At 38.5% G+C, this 19,313-nt stretch overlaps 2 protein-coding genes across 2 annotated transcripts; one reads left to right on the forward strand and one right to left on the reverse strand.

The window, feature by feature from the left end:
* Positions 1–215: 215 nt before the first annotated feature.
* Positions 216–3,620, reverse strand: LOC127634967 (LYR motif containing protein 1-like). Its single transcript, XM_052114747.1, has 5 exons — positions 3,519–3,620; positions 1,772–1,930; positions 1,631–1,691; positions 1,472–1,503; positions 216–837 (listed from the first exon to the last, which is right to left on the reverse strand). Exons 2-5 carry the CDS (start codon positions 1,919–1,921, stop codon positions 724–726), a joined length of 357 nt encoding a protein of 118 aa, XP_051970707.1. The 5' UTR covers positions 1,922–1,930; positions 3,519–3,620; the 3' UTR covers positions 216–723.
* Positions 3,607–14,894, forward strand: LOC127634966 (DCN1-like protein 3). Its single transcript, XM_052114746.1, has 4 exons — positions 3,607–4,123; positions 7,226–7,297; positions 9,876–10,435; positions 13,117–14,894. The coding sequence occupies exons 3-4, from the start codon at positions 10,002–10,004 to the stop codon at positions 13,604–13,606; spliced, it is 924 nt and encodes a 307-aa protein (XP_051970706.1). The 5' UTR covers positions 3,607–4,123; positions 7,226–7,297; positions 9,876–10,001; the 3' UTR covers positions 13,607–14,894.
* Positions 14,895–19,313: the final 4,419 nt, after the last annotated feature.

Consider the following 19,313-nt stretch of genomic DNA (forward strand, 5'->3'; position numbering starts at 1 on the left):
GTCGAAATGGTTGGCGAAAGTATTAACAATCTGTTGATGCCCTAGGTGAGATTACAGATTGCAATTAAATTTGCAAGACAATTAAAACTTTAATTATTATTTTTGTTATTAACAGATTTTATTGATTCCATACATAAATCATACAAACATGACTTAAAATACTATACATTAAACCCCTCCCCCTGAACATTCCCCCACACCCCCCTCCCGTCTGACACAAACATGCACTACAGTGGTCACCAACAATTAGAACATAAAAATTAAATAAATAAACATATTAAAAAAAGATATACTTTCAAACAACATCATCTAGTCTAGAATAACTCTTATAGACTGATGAAAAGAACATATAGTAAATGGTAAGTGGTCTGCAGATATATAGCGGCTTTTTAACCTTAGCGGTATTCAAAGCGCTTTACACTGTGACACATTCATCCATTCACACACCAATGACGGCAGAGCTGTCATGCAAGGTGCTATCCTGCCATTGGGAGACCTTGGGGTTCAGTGTCTTGCTCAAGGACACATGTGGCGTCACAGTATTCCTATTAGCGCTTGCATTGTGACTGATCTGTTGTTATGATACTGCCATTTTAATTATGAATTTCATGAACGGGCAGACTTTATTTGTCTTTTATGCAACTTAAAAGTTATTGAAATTAATTTGATTTCCTAAACAGTTCATGACCTGTATATTAAAAGTCTGTGTATGTCTACATTATATCAGGTGTCATCGTGGGACTGTAGGTACACGGGTTTGGCTTGTTTCCTCAGTTTCTGCTGGGCTCGCAGCTTTCTACCTTTCTGAGTGGCGAGACCCATTGGAGGAAGATACATCTGAAAGGGAAGAAATAAAACACATTTATGAGTGAAATTCTTGAAGACTGTCAAGAACATGTCCGGGTCATAAGTCACCACAAAATCAAAAGAATAGAGAAGTCCCAAACACGGTCGTAGCTTGAAAATAATGCAATGTTTTATCAAAGACCTTCTTCGTGCATTCTTCATTCCCAAATTAAAAGAAACAAAATATGAATTTATTTTGCACAAGAGAATTAGGCCTTTTTATGGACCATTAATATTTTTTGCATTGTGACATCATTACTCTTTTCATGAAATTTAAGCTAATTTTCCCTCCAAAGTCTCATTGATGCAATGTAAAACAAAAATCATTATAATAAAATTATATATATATATATATATATATATATATATATATAAAGTGCATTGTTTTATGCATTATATATAGGAAGGAAATGTGCTTAATTATCATGCAAATAACACCACAATGGAAAGAGTTTTTAGGCTATATTTTGATTATCCTTAATATTTCGTTCATTCTTTTTTTCCTTTTGCATTTGGGGTGAAATATGGGCCATTTCTTAGTTAGCTTCATCTTTCTATTTTATAAAAAAAATTGCAATATTATTATGAAAGCTTGTGACAGGTGTAGACATTTCGATTTACTTACCGGTCTGGGATAAGGGTTTCTATAATGCATTCCTGCCATGCAAAAAAAAAAAAAAAAGCATTACAAATATAGCTGCTCACCCAACAATCTCATGTGAAAATATCTTTAAATATACATTTACTACAAACCAAAATCAAAAGCTATGAAACTGACACACACCTATCTCTATCCGAGCCTCACACTCCTCAGTGCATCTCTTGATTGATTCTGGTTCTGTTATCTATAACAGACAGAAGATAGATTAGACAGAGATCTACAGGTACAGTACAGGTGTTCAGTTGATATCAGGCCAGTCCACACCAGCTGGTTTTGTCTGAAAAGGGTTCGAGCCTCCTGAGTTATGTACTTCCTCTCTATGTCTGTATCCTGTAGCAAACCGGACTGTGCCTGCCAACTGTGTGCAATGCGCAGGACCCTCCTGTATAGAGACAGCACATCTGAACGAGACATCAGGACAACCTGTGAACATGACCACAAACAACAATAAATGATATCACATACGACAATACATTGCATAATATCATATTTATCATTTTCACACCCAGGGACCCCCTAATGTAAAAATGCAACATTTTAAAACTGTATAATAAATATAATTAACAAGCATTATTACATTATGCAGAACTGGTGTTGATTTAGTTTCTCAATTAACTAAGATAGAGATTTATATTCATCTAATGATGGTGTTATGATCAGCTAAATATTAATTAAGTGGTTGCTTCTTTCGAACTTAAATGAACCACAAAAAAAAAAAAAAAAGCTATTGAACAAATTAACAACAATAATACAAAATAGAGGCATTTTTCCAAGTGATCTCAGACTTTTAGACCCCATTGTACATCTGTATTTTTTATTTGCAGTTGGTTATTTTGCTGCTGTTGAATTACTCTGAATATTTGTTACTATTTTGCTAAATAATCTATTATTATTAGATCTTGCATGACCTCTGTATCTGTTATGTAAACATGCAGGTTAATGCTTACAATATCTTCATAACAGCGTAAACTGTTAGAGATACCATATAATTATTTAACCCTTGTGCAACCTTCGGGACATTTTTGTCTTTTTCATTTTTTCAATCATTTTGGTGTTTATGCCAACGGCATAAATTTTGCCAAGGGTGTGTATTTTTTGGGGTATTTTGATATTTCAACCTCAGTTCCTAAAATACATCTATAATACACAGAGTACACAAAAGAGTCACACTCAGGACCTTCAGGACAAAATGTCCCCATTGAAACCCATTAAATCTGCAATATTTGATCCCAGTGCCATTAAAGCATAAAATCACAAATTCTATGATATTATGCTTTCATTCCGGAGCCCCGTCTTCAAAATGATTTTTTATATATATTTTCCACCAGATGGCGCCACTGTTCTCATGTTTAGCCTATGGAGCAAATACATGCTTTTTCCTATTTTCTGTATTATAGAGCACTGCAGGCCAATTGAATAAATGATGCAGCTAAAATTGTGTGGCTGTGTTGGTATGGATGTCAGAGTGTGTTTTGTAAAACAGTGGCATTAAATAAACAATCTGGCATTTAACAGTTTCAGTGAATGTGGAAAATAATATTAATATATAATATTGTTATGGCAGTTTTTTGACTTGGACATTTTTGTCTTTTTTTAATCTGACACTGCACAAAACATAATAATGCATCAAAATCAATGTTGTTGCTAATCATTGACATATCCCTTACTGTAATAATCCCAACAAAAGAAATCCCCTTAGCATTTAGTATAAGGAAAATAATGTTTTTTTTCCATATATAAAAGGGCATTTAAAGGGTTAAAATCCTGAAAATGAAAGCATATTTGGTATTTATGATCAGGACTGATGTTGGTTTAAAAAAGAACTAATTGAAGGTGGAAAATAATATTAATATATAATATTATTATGGGAGTTTTTTTGAAGCGGACATTTTTGCCCTCTAAGGACCTCTGAGTAACTTTTTTATATTGACACACAAGGGATAATCTTACATTTGTTCATTAGAAATCTAGCTATATCCGCTTTACTTTATGACAAAATCATGAATATTACCTATCTTGATTTGTCCTGCTGCGTTTCAGCAACACTTGTGTTGTTAATACATCACTTCCGCACTCCAGCGTCAACACGTGTTCGCGAATGATGACGTTCTCGCAACGGAGCGATTCTGTTTCGAAAAGGTCAGCTAAGCACACATCGTACGCAGCCACATATATTTGAGACGTTTACGCCAGCTACATCTGCGTCGCATTTACGCATATTCCTCAAATCCAAACCAAACGAGAAACGGTGAAAAATCAGCGGCCGATCTGCGCCTCTCCGGTTCCTTGCTGCCGCACCGAGCCCATCAGCATCACCTTAAACCCCCTACACAAATCCACAGGCGTGTGAGATCTGGTAAGGGTGGTGGTTTTACCGGAGCTCGGTCCGGACCAGCGCAGGATCGGTTCGGATCAGGAAGCGATGAGGGGGAAATGACAATGATGAGCATCTAACGACTCAAAGAACAACAGAACCACACAAAGAAAGAGCATTTCCTCTGTTTATACACAGAGAAACGGAACCGATCCGGTTCGGTTGGAGAGTGGGATTAGCTTTAGCTTTAGCATGACAACAGGGATGCGCTGATTCGGATCTATTTCATCCTCATTTCACAGGTAAATCAACACAACTCACTTACAAATCAAACTCTGTTGTGTGTCTGTTTTGTATCCACACATATTAGTGTTTAAACAAAGTACAAACTATCCTCACAACATCTAAAGCTAACCTGCTAACATGATATCAGCTCTTTAAAGACTTTAAATGTCATACTCAGTGTTTTAGTACTCATATATTGTCAAATATCAAAACAACAGGGTTGTTTGTTAGGTTTATAAGGTTTATGTCTAGTGTATTTGCAGTGTTAATAAGTTACTCTAAAAAAGTAAATAATTACTAACTACTAATTACATCTTCAACAGTGTAATTAGATTACTGTACTAATGACCCTTTCTGAAAAGTAATTGCATTACTTATTATTTACTACTAATTACTTTCTAAAACCCTTATCAACATCAACCAGGTAAAAAAATAAAAGGAAAGACATGAAACCGCTCTTTTAATTATTATAAAATTATAAAATCAAATAATTTATTAATGAACTGGCTGAAGAATTTAAGGGGGCAGCATTAAATAATTTGTATTTATCCCCTTTTCTCCCCAATTTGGAATGCCCAATTACCAATGTGCTCTAAGTGCTCATGGAGACGTAGTGACTCGCCTCAATCGGGGTGGCGGAGGACGAATCTCAGTTGCGTCTGAGACCATAAATCTGTGCATCTTATCATGTGACTTGTTGAGCGCGTTATCGCGGAGACGTAGCGTGTGTGGAGACTTCATGCTATTCTCCGCGGCATCCACGCACAACTCGCCACACGCCCCGCCGAGAGCAAGAACCACATTATAGTGACCACAAGGAGGTTACCCCATGTGACTCTACCCTCCCTAGCAACCGGGCCAATTTGGTTGCTTAGGAGTCCTGGCTGGAGTCACTCAGCACACCCTGAATTCGATCTAGCGACTCCTGGGGTGATAGTCAGCATCAATACTCGCTGACCTACCCAGGCCCCCAGAATATATACAGTATTTAACGTGATTGCATCAGAAGTAACTAATTAAATTACTGATAAATTAAGAGTAATCCCTTACTTAATGAAAAAGTAATTTCATTACAGTAATTCATTACTTAGTAATGCATTGCGCCCAACACTGTGTATTTGTTCTAAAGATTGACAGTCAATAATAAATTAAAGGAAAAGTTTCTAATTTACATTTATGCATTTGGCAGATGCTTTTATCCAAAGCGACTTACAGTGCACTTATTACAGGGACAATCCCCCCGGAACAACCTGGAGTTAAGTGTCTTGCTTAAGCACACAATGGTGGTGGCTGTGGGGATCGAACCAGTGACCTTCTGATTACCAGTTATGTGCTTTAGTCCACTACGCCACCACCACTCCAATTTATAGTTATGGAGACTCTGTGTCTCAAAATCTTTTAAGCTACCTATTTAGACAAGAGTTTTGAGTACCATAGATAATGTCCTGGTCTTAAATTGTTGTGTGTTTTTATAACTTTGTATTTATAATTGTGTATTGTACAGCACTTTGGTCAGCCTTGATGCTGTTTTTAAATGTGCTATATAAATATGCCCCAAACTTGCGGCATATATTATTTAGATGCTGAATGTATTATACAGATGCTCCAAAAATGCATAATTGAGAGAAAAATAGACATAAATATTCATCAAACAGGCCTGAATTTACTTTTAACCAGTTTGTATCCTCACTAACATAACAGTAATGGAATTGGCATTACCATGGCTTTTGGGTAGCCTGTGTACAATGGTTTAACCGTGGTTTGCGATGACATAAATATTCACAAAAATACTCACACATTTACTATGTAAATGCACGTTTCACAACATTTCAAGTCTTGTAGATGCTAACAAAATTCTACTAATCTACTATCTTTTTTGGGCCTATACCATGGGAGGACCATGATAATTGAATATATTTATGATTCAGTGCCATGGTATCGCTATCTGATACCATCAGTGCCACCATAATACTTTTTGTAAGGAGAAACGAGACTTTTAAGATTATTCCTCTTAAATTGGAGTGTCTTTATCACTCTCTTATTTACAGTAAACAAGAAGTATAAAATAAGAAGAACCCATTATTAGTATTGTTTTACGCCTCCGAACACCTGGCTCTATTCTGGTAAATAACGACCATGTTTTATAAGTGCTGACGGATTAACTCAAGTACCACCCCTTCATATTTTATTGTTGAAACTGGGTTGTAAAAGCCATTTCTTGTCAACTTTAAAGGAATATTCCCGGTTCAATACAAGTTAAGCTCAATCGACAGCATTTGTGGCATAATGTTGATTACCAAAAAAATTTATTTCGACTCGTCCCCACTTCTCTTTAAAAAAATCCAAAAGTGATGCACTTACAATGGAAGTCAATGGGGCCAATTTAAATGTGGGTTTAAAGGCAGAAATTTGAAGATTATAATTTTATAAAAGCACTTGGATTAATGCTTCCGTTAAAACTTGTGTATTATGTGGGTTGAAGTTATTTAAATCGTCAATTTTACGGTCGTTTGAGGCATTTAGTGTCGATGACGTTGTCGTCATGGCAACCAAGTTGTAAAATTGGATATAACTTTACAGAGAAAAGGCTAGCAAGCAATATAATCACACTAATATCGTGTTAACATGCTTATTGTCTATGTCTTGTGGCTGTATTTTTGAAAGTGCATATTTAAAGTGAATATGTTAATGTTAACAGATTGGCCCCATTCACTTCTATTGTAAGTGCCTGATTGGAACACTTTTAAGGAAAATGAGGGATGTTAATTGTTTGTGGAAACATCCACATCAGGTGTGTGTTACTATAATGATGACCCCTGTCGGGTACGATGTCATTTAATCGTTGAATTGGTCACAACAGCAATCCAACACCTCTAATGTAACCCAGCTCCAGTTTACCCCTGTTTTATTTAGGTGACCTCGTGGCTATTGTGTTGTGAGTTAGTTAGAACATTAGGAAACAGTTTCCAGTCTTGTGATGATCAGGTGTGTGAAAGTGTCTAGAGGAGAGAAGTGTGTGGTCCAGTACAGAGTTTCACAACCTTTTACACTGTAACAGTTTATTCTTTATTCAAAGAAAAAAGTAAGTCTATTAAAACTGTTCCCGCTCTTTCACTCAGGGTAGCGAATGTCACGGCCGTCTCCATGGAGTTTTCTCAGATGACACGTCTGTTCACTGTGCAGGGGCCTGGGTGAGTTTCCCATGCTAGAACACGTGTACTTGATCCATGGTCAAAAACTCACTCGGACCTTGTTCTAATACTGATGAGGACTTGATTTAACTTTATAAGTAACATAGATTATAGTAACAGCTATAATGTGAAATATCAGTTCTTCATATCACTGTGCAGTACCACATAGAGGCCAACTATTAATGGGATAGTTCACCCAAAAATTTAAATTCTCTCATCATTTACTCGCACTCATGCCATCCCAGATGTGTGTTGCTTTATTTCTTCTACTGAAAACAAATGAAGATTTTTAGAAGAATATCTCAGCTCTGTAGGTCCATAAAATACAAATGTATGGTGGCCAGAACTTTGAAGTTGCAAAAAGCACATAAATGTAGCATAAAAGTAATCCATAAGACTCCAGTGGTTAAATCAAAATCTTTTGAAGCGATATGATAGGGGTGGGTGAGAAACAGATCACTTTCACATTCTTGTTCTTGTATTTTAGTGCATGCATATTCCTCATGCATATCGCCCCCTTCTGGGCAGGGAGAAGAATTTCAAGCAAAAAAGGAATTAAAAAATTTATCTGTTCCTCGCAGACACCTATTGTATCACTTCAGAAGACATGGATTAAACCACTCGAGTCTTATGGATTACTTTTATGCTGCCTTTATGTGCTTTTTGGAGCTGTAACATTTTTAACATTATGGACCTACATATTCTTCTAAAAATCTTAATTTGTGTTCTGTGAAATGAGTCATACACATCTGGGATGGCATGAGGGTGAGTAAATGATGAGAGAATTTACATTTTTGGGTGAACTGGCCCTATAATAATAATATAAATTCTGTTTATTCGAATATTTTGCCAAAAATCGCTCTGTTCACAGCAGTCCCTCATTCATTCCTATGGGAAGTTTTGCAAAACTTGTCAGAGAAAGCAACGATAACCAAGAGGGGCGGAGCTTAGTGATGGCACAGAGCAAGCTTGTAAATGAGCCATCATTTTAAATTTTAAGTCAGATTACTTAAATCTATGTACAACCCCAGTTCTGAAAAAGTTGGGACAGTATGAAAAATGCTAATAAAAACAAAAAGGAGTGATTTTTAAATTATATTCACACTTTGCTATATTGAAAGCACCGCAACCACACATTATATGATGTTACCTTGTGAATTTATTATAATTTTTTTTTAAACGTTCAGTAATTTCAAATCAGATGATTGCAACATGCTCCAAAAAAGTTGAGACGGAGGCAATTTAAGACTAATAACAATTTGACGAGTTGAAATAACAATGTGATGTGAAACAGGAGATGTTTAACAGGTGAGACAATCGTGTCGTAGTATATAAGGAGCCTCCAAAAACAGCCCAGTCCATCAAGAGCAAGGATCATTCGAGACTTGTCAATTTGCCAACAGATGCTTCAGCAAATAATCCAGCACTTTGAGAACAATGTTCCCCAAAGACAAATTGGAAGGATTTTGGGCATTTCTCCACCATTGTTCACACCACCAACCCCTCCCCGCTGCATCCACAGATGCAAGTTAAGACTTTACTATGTAAAGGAGAAGCCGTACATCATCACTGTCCAGAAGCGCTGACGATTTCTCTGGGCTCGGTCTCATCTTAGATGGAAAGTAGAACAGTGGAACTGTGTTTTTTTTTGGTCCAATGAATCAACATTTCAAGTCGTTTTTTAAAAACACAGCCGTTGTGTTATCCAGGCCAAAGAGGAAAAGGACCATCAAAGCTGTTATTAGTGTCAGGTCCAAAAGCCAGTGTCTGTATGGGCCAGGGGTGTCAGTACACATGGTATGGGTATCTGTGAGAATTTTTGGAGCAACATATACTGCCATCCAGCACTGTCTTTTCCAGGGACGTTCCTACATTTTCCAGCAGGACAGCTTCAAACCACATACTGCCCAGATTACAAGTGTATGGCTGTGTAATCAGAGAGTGCGGGTGCTAGATTGGCCTGCCTGCAGTCCTGACCATCTCCAATTGAGAAAGTGTGGTGCATTATTTAGCACACCATCCAGCAATGAAGACGCCGTACAATTGTGCAGCTAAAGACTAACATAATGGATGAATGGGGGAAAATTCCACTTTCTAAACTTAACAAAATTGTGTCTTTAAGCACCCAAATGCTTAATAAGTGCTATTAGAAGAAATGGTGATGTTTCACAGTGGTAAACACTCGACCGTCCCAACTTTTTTGGAGTGTGTAGCAATCATCTGATTTGAAAATACTGTACATTTAAAAAACAAAAAAAACAATAAAATGTTTAAACATCATATTACATTTACATTTTACATCCTGGAGTTAAGTGCCTTGCTTAAGGACACAATGGTGGTGGCTGTGGGGTTCGAACCAGTGTCCTTCTGATTAACAGTTTACCAGTTATGTGCTTAGACCACTACACCACCACCACTCCATAATATGTGTAGTGGGTGTGTATAATTTACAAATTAGCCATTTTCATACTGTCCCAACTTTTTCGGAATTGGGTTTGTATATGAAAGTGCTTTAGATGTACTCATTGATCGACTCTCACAGTTTCATGATTTCTAATCTTTGATTTGTAACCTTCAGGGCATGGTGACTGCTGTCCGTCAGCCAGAGCAGCGGCATCTAGCGCGAGCCTTCTGGTCCTGAAGGAAGACGTCTAGGTGGCGGCGTGGACAGGAGGACGAATCCAGGACAGAGTGCGCGAGAGACATGGGGCAGTGTGTGACTAAATGTAAAAACCCCACGTCCTCTTTAGGCAGCAAAAGTGGAGAAAAGGAATCTGGGAAGTCTCATGGAAAGAAGGGTGGTGGCGGAACGGGGGGCGTGCCCAAGGAGGAAGCTTCCGCCAAGTCCTCCGCCGACATCATATTCAACGGCAACAAAGTGATCATCGTGGAAGGCATCATGGCTCCACCCACATCAGTGGGTGAGGTGTGGCAGGAGCTGCCCGCACTGAACGCGGAAGGCTTGTCGCTTGGGCGGATTGAGGAGATGTTCTTGTGTTATAAGGACGAGCATGAAGATGCCATCTTGGAGGAGGGAATGGAACGGTTCTGCAACGATCTGTGCGTCGATCCGGCTGAGTTTAAAGTGCTGGTGCTGGCGTGGAAGTTCCAGGCTGCTACAATGTGCAAGTTTACAAGGTAAGGAACAGTTGTCTGAATTGTGTGTGTCTTGTAATCTAGGCTAATTACAGGCACTCTGATAAATAATCCAGATTAAATGTTATCTGTTACTGCCCAGTACTGCATAGATCTTAAGTGAAAAAATACAATTGTATACAAAGACACTTATATTCAAGAGACATTCTCTCTTAATATTCTTAATATTGTATATGTTGCTTTTAAAGTAAATGTATCTTGTTTTAAGGATTTTTCTATATTTTTAAAAGGAAAATGAGACAAAATACTTGATGGGTGTAAACTCACCCCTGGAGTCGTGAGTTTGAATCTAGGGCGTGCTGAGTGACTCCAGCCAGGTCTCCTAAGCAACCAAATTAGCCCGGTTGCTAGGGAGGGTAGAGTCACATGGGGTAACCTCATCGTGTTCGCGATTAGTGGTTTTCTCTTTTAATGGGGCGTCTGTTAAGTTCTGCGTGGATCACGAAAAGTAGCACGAGCCTCCACATGCTGTAAGTCTCTGCGGTGTCATGCACAACGAGTCGCGTGATAAGATGAGATGCAACTGAGACTTGTCCTCTGCCACCCGGATTGAGGTGAGTAACCGTGCCACCACGAGGACCTAATAAGTAGTGGGAATTGCGCATTCCAAGTTGGGAGAAAAGGGGATAAAAAAAATAGACTGTATAGTGCCTCATTGCAACTCTTCCGTGTGATGAATCAATCTTTTTTTGGCTGTTTATTTAGGAAACTCCTTTGATTAATGATCTTTGACCTAAATGTAAAGTCTGTTTTTAATAGTAAATAGTAAACCTTCCTTGGAACAGTTTTATGGTTGACGTCACTTTTGCCGCACAGACTACAAGATTATTTAAGCCAATGTACAAGTAGCCATTTAGGCTACTAATATAACACAGTAATTTAATGCAGATTAATGTAAATGTAGTTACTGCGATAAATGCAAATAAATGTTCTTTCACCATCCAATCAATGGAGCTGGGGATTGATAATAGACATAGACCGATATGTCAGTTTTACTGAATTATCTGTGCAGTAATTGTTGCTTAATAGTTGCTTTTTGGATTATCAGAAAACATTTACTAATAGCATGCAATAGATGTTTTTTTAATTCCTCTGTGGCCGACGCTGAAGGATTTACAGTTAGAGCAGCTTTGGTTGTACCGTATAACTGGGTCCTCTATAGGTGAAATATAAACGGTCTCTGACTGATAATATTGATCCATATTTTTATCCTCACTTCAATGCAAATTTGGTTATATTGATTAGATAAATCAAGTGTTGTTAGTTGAAGTCAGGTCATGAAAAATGGAAATGTGCCCTGTCACCACATACATCGTGACTCTAACTTAATGGTTTATGAATAATAATAATAATAATATTAATAATATATAGGCTGTAAAAAGATTCATTTGGTAAATATATATATATAGTATTGTAACAGTGCCAAGTCTCCATTTCAAAATAAAAGTCCTGAAATAAGTACATGTATTTCGGGCTTGTTCATTGTCCCGTGTTTTTTCAGTTTTTGCTTGGATTATATTTGCACAATAAACTGCATCTGGGATTGCATTCATTTTGGACTCTTGGTCATCGTAAGGAAAGGCTAAGAATTGTTTTTCACATAAGAAAGTAAAAATAAACAAACTGTCTGCCGATTAATCGGTTATCAGCTGTTTTCACAACTGTATTCTAATTGAAACTGATTTCTTGATTTGATTCAGATTCATATGGCTGTATTTCAGTTATAATGTCCATTTTGCTTACAGAAAGGTTCACAAAACAGTGTAGTAATATACTCACATTGGAAAGGGTTGCAACATAGAGTTAAAGATCAATCTTGGGACTTAAAGGGATAGTACACCCAAAAATGAAAATTCTCTCATCGTTTACTCACCCTCATGCCATCCCAGATGTGTCCCAGACTTTCTTCTGCAGAACACATTTATGATTTTTAGAAGCCCTGTAGGTCCATACACATTTTTGAAGTGCCGAAATCCACATTAAGGCAGCATAAATGTAATCCATACCACTCCAGTGTTTTAATCCATGTCTTCAGAAGTGATATGATAGGTGTGGCTGAGAAAGAGATACATTTTTAAGTCATTTATTATTATAAATTCTTCTCCCTGCCCAGTAGGGGGCGATATGCATGAAGAATGTAAATCACCAAAACACAAAAAGAAGATGAGAGTGAAATTGACTGGGCAGGGAGGAGATTTTATTGTAAAAAAGGACTTAAATACTGATCTGTTTCTGATCATATCACTTCATTTGGAGTACTTTTATTTTGCCCTCATGTGCATTTTTCAGCTTCACATTTTGGCATCCATTCACTTACATTTTATGGACCAACAGAGCTGAAATATTTTTCTAAAAATCTTCGTTTGTGTTCAGCGGAAGAAAGAAAGTCATGCACATCTGGAATGGCATGAGGGTGAGTAAATGATGAGAGAATTTTCATTTTTGGGTGTACTGTCCCTTTAAGAATCAATATTGAAACCGTTCAAATGAAGATTGTGATGCACTGGAGGATTTAGCCCTACCAGTCAATTCCTGATGGATGAAATCGTGCCCTCCATAATTTAATATTCAATTTCTCTCACTTAAATGGGTTGTGAATGCCATATCATGTTGACTGTAAAATCAAAAACTTTTTGTAAAAAATGTTTCCTCTCTGGCCCTAGGAGGGAGTTTGTCGATGGCTGTAAGGCAATCCAGGCCGACAGTATTCCGGGGATCTGCTCGCGTTTCTCTGTGCTGCTAGAGGAGTCTCGTGGAGAAGAGAGCTTCAAAGATCTCTACCGTTTCACGTTCCAGTTCGGTCTGGATGCCGAGGAGGGCCAGCGCTCGCTGCAGCGGTCCATCGCCATCGCGCTGTGGCGGCTCGTCTTCACACTGGACACGCCCCCTGTGCTGGAGCGCTGGCTGGACTTCCTGTCGGAGAACCCGTGCGCTGTGCGCGGCATATCTCGAGACACCTGGAACATGTTTCTGAACTTCACGCAAAGCGTCGGCCAGGACCTCAGCAACTACAGCGAGGAAGAGGCCTGGCCCAGCCTGTTCGACTCGTTCGTGGAGTGGGAAACGGAGAGACGTAGGAGGGAACGAGCGGACACCACAGAGACGCCGTCCACCACAGACTGTGTGGGCGCCTCGATGTGGCCGACAACTTGAGGGTTTTCGTTTTTTGGGATGGGCGGTGAATTCTGGACTATGACGTGCGGAGATGTTTCTGAGCCCGTCACTCTCCATCCGAATTTGTGAATTGTTATAATTATTATGAAATTTTTTGGTCTTATTGCATTGGGCATCCCAGTGCGCTCCCTTTGACTTTTGTTTTAATGAAAGGGCTCCAAATTAACTGTTTTTTTAAGCACTTTTATTTAAGTTATTGTTTTATTTTTTCGCTATTGGTATTTTAAAGGAATAGTTCACCCAAAGATGAAAATTCTGTCAACATTTACTTTCCAAGTGACTTTCTTTCTTGCGTGGAACACAAAAGGCGAATTTTAATTTGTTGCTTTTTTTCTCCATATAATGAAAGTGAATGAGGACTTAGAGCTGTCAAGCTCCAAAATGAGACAAAAAAACCACACCATAAAAGAAGTCCATATGAATTGTGCACTATATTCCAAGTGTTTTAAAGTAATTAAATCCCTTTGTGTGAGAACTGGCTGAAATTTAAATCTTTATTCACTGATAATCTTCTCCAGTGGGCTTTTAACACTTTCACACACTGGTAAACAGTGACGAGGTATTCTTAAATTAACCTTGTGTGCTCCAGAAAAAAGAAAAGAAAGTCATATAGGTTTAGAACAACATGATGGTGAGTAAATGATGACAGAAGTTTCATTATTGGCTAAACATTTCATTTCATTTGTTAAAATGTTCACATTTGTGACTTCACACCTCCAGAGTGGTTTCTGCAAAGATTCTCCCGATTGCCTCTTGAAAATCTTGGGAATGACCAACACGCCAAAGAAAAGGGAATTCCGTCAGCTGCCTACCGAGCTTGAACACACACACACACACACACACACACACATTCATCCACAAACACAACACTTGCCACACACGCACGCAAATACCAGCATAAACACTGTATGGGACGTTGAGTATCATTTTTTTTTTTTTTTTTTTTTTATGGTTTTCATTTAATTGCAACGTGTGTGACATTGATTTTGGTTCAATTTATCAACACACTGTTCGGATGTACTGACGGCACAAGTGTCATTTCTCACGTGCTTCCCTGCTCATTTCTGACTTTAATTCTTTAACATTAATGTCTCTCCGATGAATTTAATCTGCTCAAATATTCTCCCCAGACAGGAGTGTGCGTGTGTCGGAAATGCAGATTAATTTGCAGTTTGAGGGCTTTTTCATTTTAATTTACAGTTTACAATTATGATTGCATAAGTGATTTCATTTTAGTTTTTTTTGTGTCTGGTTTTATATAAATGATGCCGTTTATAATGAATAAAAATGTGTTCAACATTAGACATGGATTTTGTCATTTCTCTACTAAGTGAATCCTATACATTCATTTTGAGCTGAATTAGCAGTGCACCTTTTTTTAATTATATAAAAATACTTAACGTTCACCCTCATATGTTTAATTAATTTTGACTAGAAGTGATGTCTACTATGCAGTAACTTTTCATGTCAAAAATGGATTGGCTAAGATTATAATCTCACTTTTTAAATATCAAAATCATATTAATCAACTGAGTGAACATGGGGGATTTTTTTATTTTAAATAACTTTGATTTGTGCAGATTTGGCCGTTTAATGCCATGACATTTTTTATGCAAATGTTCCCTATCCATATGTATTTGCATGGGTACACATTTGCAAAAATTTCGATGAAATGCATTGCACAATGCAGAGAGGATAATGATAAAATGGAGAAATGCAAATATAACGGGGGTTTTCATAAATTTGAAAAGCTTTAGAAGTTTTTCAGATGTAAAAGAGCCTCTATTTTAAGGCTTAAAGGGATAGTTCACCCCAAAATGAAAATTCTCTCATCATTTACTCACTCTCATGCCATCCCAGATGTGTGTGACTTTTTCTGCTGAACACAAAGATTTTTAGAAGAATATCTCTGCGCTGTTGGTCCGTACATTGAAAGTGAATTGTGATCAGACCTAGCTCTAAAAAACACAAAGGCAGCATAGAATAAATCTGTTTAACTATAAATCTCCACTTTCACTTTTACCTCTGAAAGTTGTATGTGGTGCCTGTTTGGTTTCACTTCCCCATGTGAAAGTGAAACAAGAACTGAAATATTGTTCTGTTTCTCAATTTTAACATTTGGGTGAACATTCACTTTAAGGTCTGCACGATGCAATAAATCGCAAAACATTTGTGCATGTATGTGAATGTAGGTTTAGAATGTATGAAATGATACGATTTTCTGATATGTTTGAACTTAAAAGACTTTCAAACTTATAGTTGAATGAAATTTATATCCAATTTTAAAGTTTGTAAAAACAGACTAGATAGGTACATTTCCTGAAGAAAATGTGAGTGGTGCTTGCCGTGGCAAAACTCGTCAAATAGCATGCTTGAAAAGAACAAAAATTATGGTCATAAATAAATCAACCCAGAAGTCTCTACGTTTTTCTGATGCAGAGATATGTGATTTGTTACTCGGTTGCTAGGGTAAACCCATCTGGTTGCTAGGCAGTTACCATAGTGATAGTAATGAAGTCTCCTTGCCATCCTTATTGAAATAAGTCAACCCGGAAGTCTGTACTATTTTCTGGTGCAGAGATATGTGATTTGTTACTCGGTTGCTAGGGTAACCCCATCTGGTTGCTAGGCAGTTTCCATAGTGATAGTAATCAAGTTTCCTTGCCATCCTGAGTGAAATAAATCAACCCAGAAGTCTGTACTATTTTCTGGTGTAGAGATATGTGATTTGTTACTCGGTTGCTAGGGTACTATGTGTAGTTGCTAGGGAGTGGTTTGGCAGCTGCCAATCATGAAATTCCAAAGGCTGCTTGTCAGTATGAATGACATAAATCAACTCCCATGCCTCTGTGACATTCAGAATGGAAGATATCCCTCTATGGATTTTGGTTGCTAAGGTGCTCGACAATAGTTGCTAGGGAGGGGCTAGGAAGTGTTGAGGTGATTCATGATTGGCTGTTTGCTGCCCCGAGTCAAACGAGACCACCCTTGTGTTGGTATGACACTTGTAGCCGGAGATATCCCTTTGATCTCTTTCATTAGAAGTCTATGGGACTTGTTGCTAAGGTCCTCTAAATGGTTGCTAGGGCGTGGCTTGATAGCTTTGCAATGATCCTGAGAGACTGATTGGTCGTCTTAGTAAAATGAGGCAGGCCCCTTGTCTCTATGACACTGTGATCCAGAGCTATGTTTAATTAAAAATCCCTATTTCATGGGCCGTCCTACACCATTGTAAGTCAATGGGGGCAACTTTGGGCAGCTTCTGCCCCCAGGGGTGCAACTTTTACCCCATATTGAGGTATGCTCTTACAGAGCCTGCCAGCCTCTTCAAATGTGGCAAATCACACGTTTATGCGAAATCCTCGCTCGGAGCTGTGACGCGTCAAAGTTTGTCTCAATGTTAAGTCAATGGGATTTTTCGGTCGCTTTTTTGCCCCTGGGGCAAATACCGTACTCCGATCGCTTATAAAAGTCATAGCACACGTGTCCTCAATAGGCCGTTCGATTTGACACCTCATTCGTGGGTCTATGCCAAACGGTGCGGGACGAGTTAGGTGCCGAAGTTTTGTTAAGAGATATAAAAATAAAAATAAAAATAAAAACTAGATAGGTACATTTCCTGAAGAAAATGTGAGTGGTGCTTGCCGTGGCAAAACTCGTCAAATAGCCTGCTTGAAAAGAACAGAAATTGTGGTCATAAATAAATCAACCCAGAAGTCTGTATAATTTTCTGGTGCAGAAATATGTGATTTGTTACTAGGTTGCTAGGGTAAGCCCATGTGGTTGCTATGCAGTTAGCAAGGTAATACAATACATGGCTCCTTTCCATCCTGAGTGAAATAATTGAACCCAAAAATCTGTACTGTTTTCTGGTGCAGAGATATGTGATTTGTTACTCGGTTGCTAGGGTAACCCCATGTGGTTGCTAGGCAGTTACCATAGTGATACTTATCAAGTCTCCTTGCTATCCAGAGTAAAATCAGTCAACCAGGAAGTCTCTACGATGTTGTGATCCAGAGATATGTGATTTGTTATTTGGTTGCTAGGGTAACCCCTCCTTGTTGCTAGGCAGTTACCATAGTGATACTTATCAAGTCTCCTTGCCATCCTGAGTGAAATAAACCAACCCAGAAGTCTCTACGTTTTTCTGATGCAGAGATATGTGATTTGTTACTCGGTTGCTAGGGTAAGCCCATCTGGTTGCTAGGCAGTTACCATAGTGATACTAATCAAGTGTCCTTGCCATCCTGATTGAAATAAGTCAACCCGGAAGTCTCTACGCTTTTCTGATGCAGAGATATGTGATTTGTTACTCGGTTGCTAGGGTAACCCCATCTGGTTGCTAGGCAGTTACCACAGTGATACTAATCAAGTGTCCTTGCCATCCTGATTGAAATAAGTCAACCCGGAAGTCTCTATGTTTTTCTGATGCAGAGATATGTGATTTGTTACTCGGTTGCTAGGGTAACCCCATCTGGTTGCTAGGCAGTTACCATAGTGATACTAATCAAGTCTCCTTGCCATCCTGATTGAAATAAGTCAACCCGGAAGTCTCTACGCTTTTCTGATGCAGAGATATGTGATTTGTTACTCGGTTGCTAGGGTAACCCCATCTGGTTGCTAGGCAGTTACCATAGTGATACTAATGAAGTCTCCTTGCCATCCTGATTGAAATAAGTCAACCCGGAAGTCTCTACGTTTTTCTGATGCAGAGATATGTGATTTGTTACTCGGTTGCTAGGGTAACCCCATCTGGTTGCTAGGCAGTTACCATAGTGATATTAATCAAGTCTCCTTGCCATCCTGATTGTAATAAATCAACCCGGAAGTCTGTACTCTTTTCTGGTGCCGAGATATGTGATTTGTTTCTCGGTTGCTAGGGTAACCCCATCTGGTTGCTAGGCAGTTACCATAGTGATAGTAATCAAGTGTCCTTGCCATCCTGATTGAAATAAATCAACCCGGAAGTCTGTACTCTTTTCTGGTGCCGAGATATGTGATTTGTTTCTCGGTTGCTAGGGTAACCCCATCTGGTTGCTAGGCAGTTAACATAGTGATACTTATCAAGTCTCCTTGCCATCCTGATTGAAATAAGTCAACCCGGAAGTCTCTATGTTTTTGTGATGCAGAGATATGTGATTTGTTACTCGGTTGCTAGGGTAAGCCCATCTGGTTGCTAGGCAGATACCATAGTGATACTAATCAAGTGTCCTTGCCATCCTGATTGAAATAAGTCAACCCGGAAGTCTCTACGTTTTTCTGATGCAGAGATATGTGATTTGTTACTCGGTTGCTAGGGTAAGCTCATGTGGTTGCTAGGCAGTTACCATAGTGATACTAATGTAGTGTCCTTGCCATCCTGATTGAAATAAGTCAACCCGGAAGTCTCTATGTTTTTGTGATGCAGAGATATGTGATTTGTTACTCGGTTGCTAGGGTAAGCCCATCTGGTTGCTAGGCAGTTACCATAGTGATACTAATGAAGTGTCCTTTCCATCCTGATTGAAATAAGTCAACCCGGAAGTCTCTACGCTTTTCTGATGCAGAGATATGTGATTTGTTACTCGGTTGCTAGAGTAACCCCATCTGGTTGCTAGGCAGTTACCATAGTGATACTAATCAAGTCTCCTTGCCATCCTGATTGAAATAAATCAACCCAGAAGTCTCTCTGATTTTGTGGTGCAGA

This window comes from Xyrauchen texanus, chromosome 42 (assembly GCF_025860055.1).
Source record: "Xyrauchen texanus isolate HMW12.3.18 chromosome 42, RBS_HiC_50CHRs, whole genome shotgun sequence".
NCBI lineage: Eukaryota > Metazoa > Chordata > Actinopteri > Cypriniformes > Catostomidae > Xyrauchen > Xyrauchen texanus.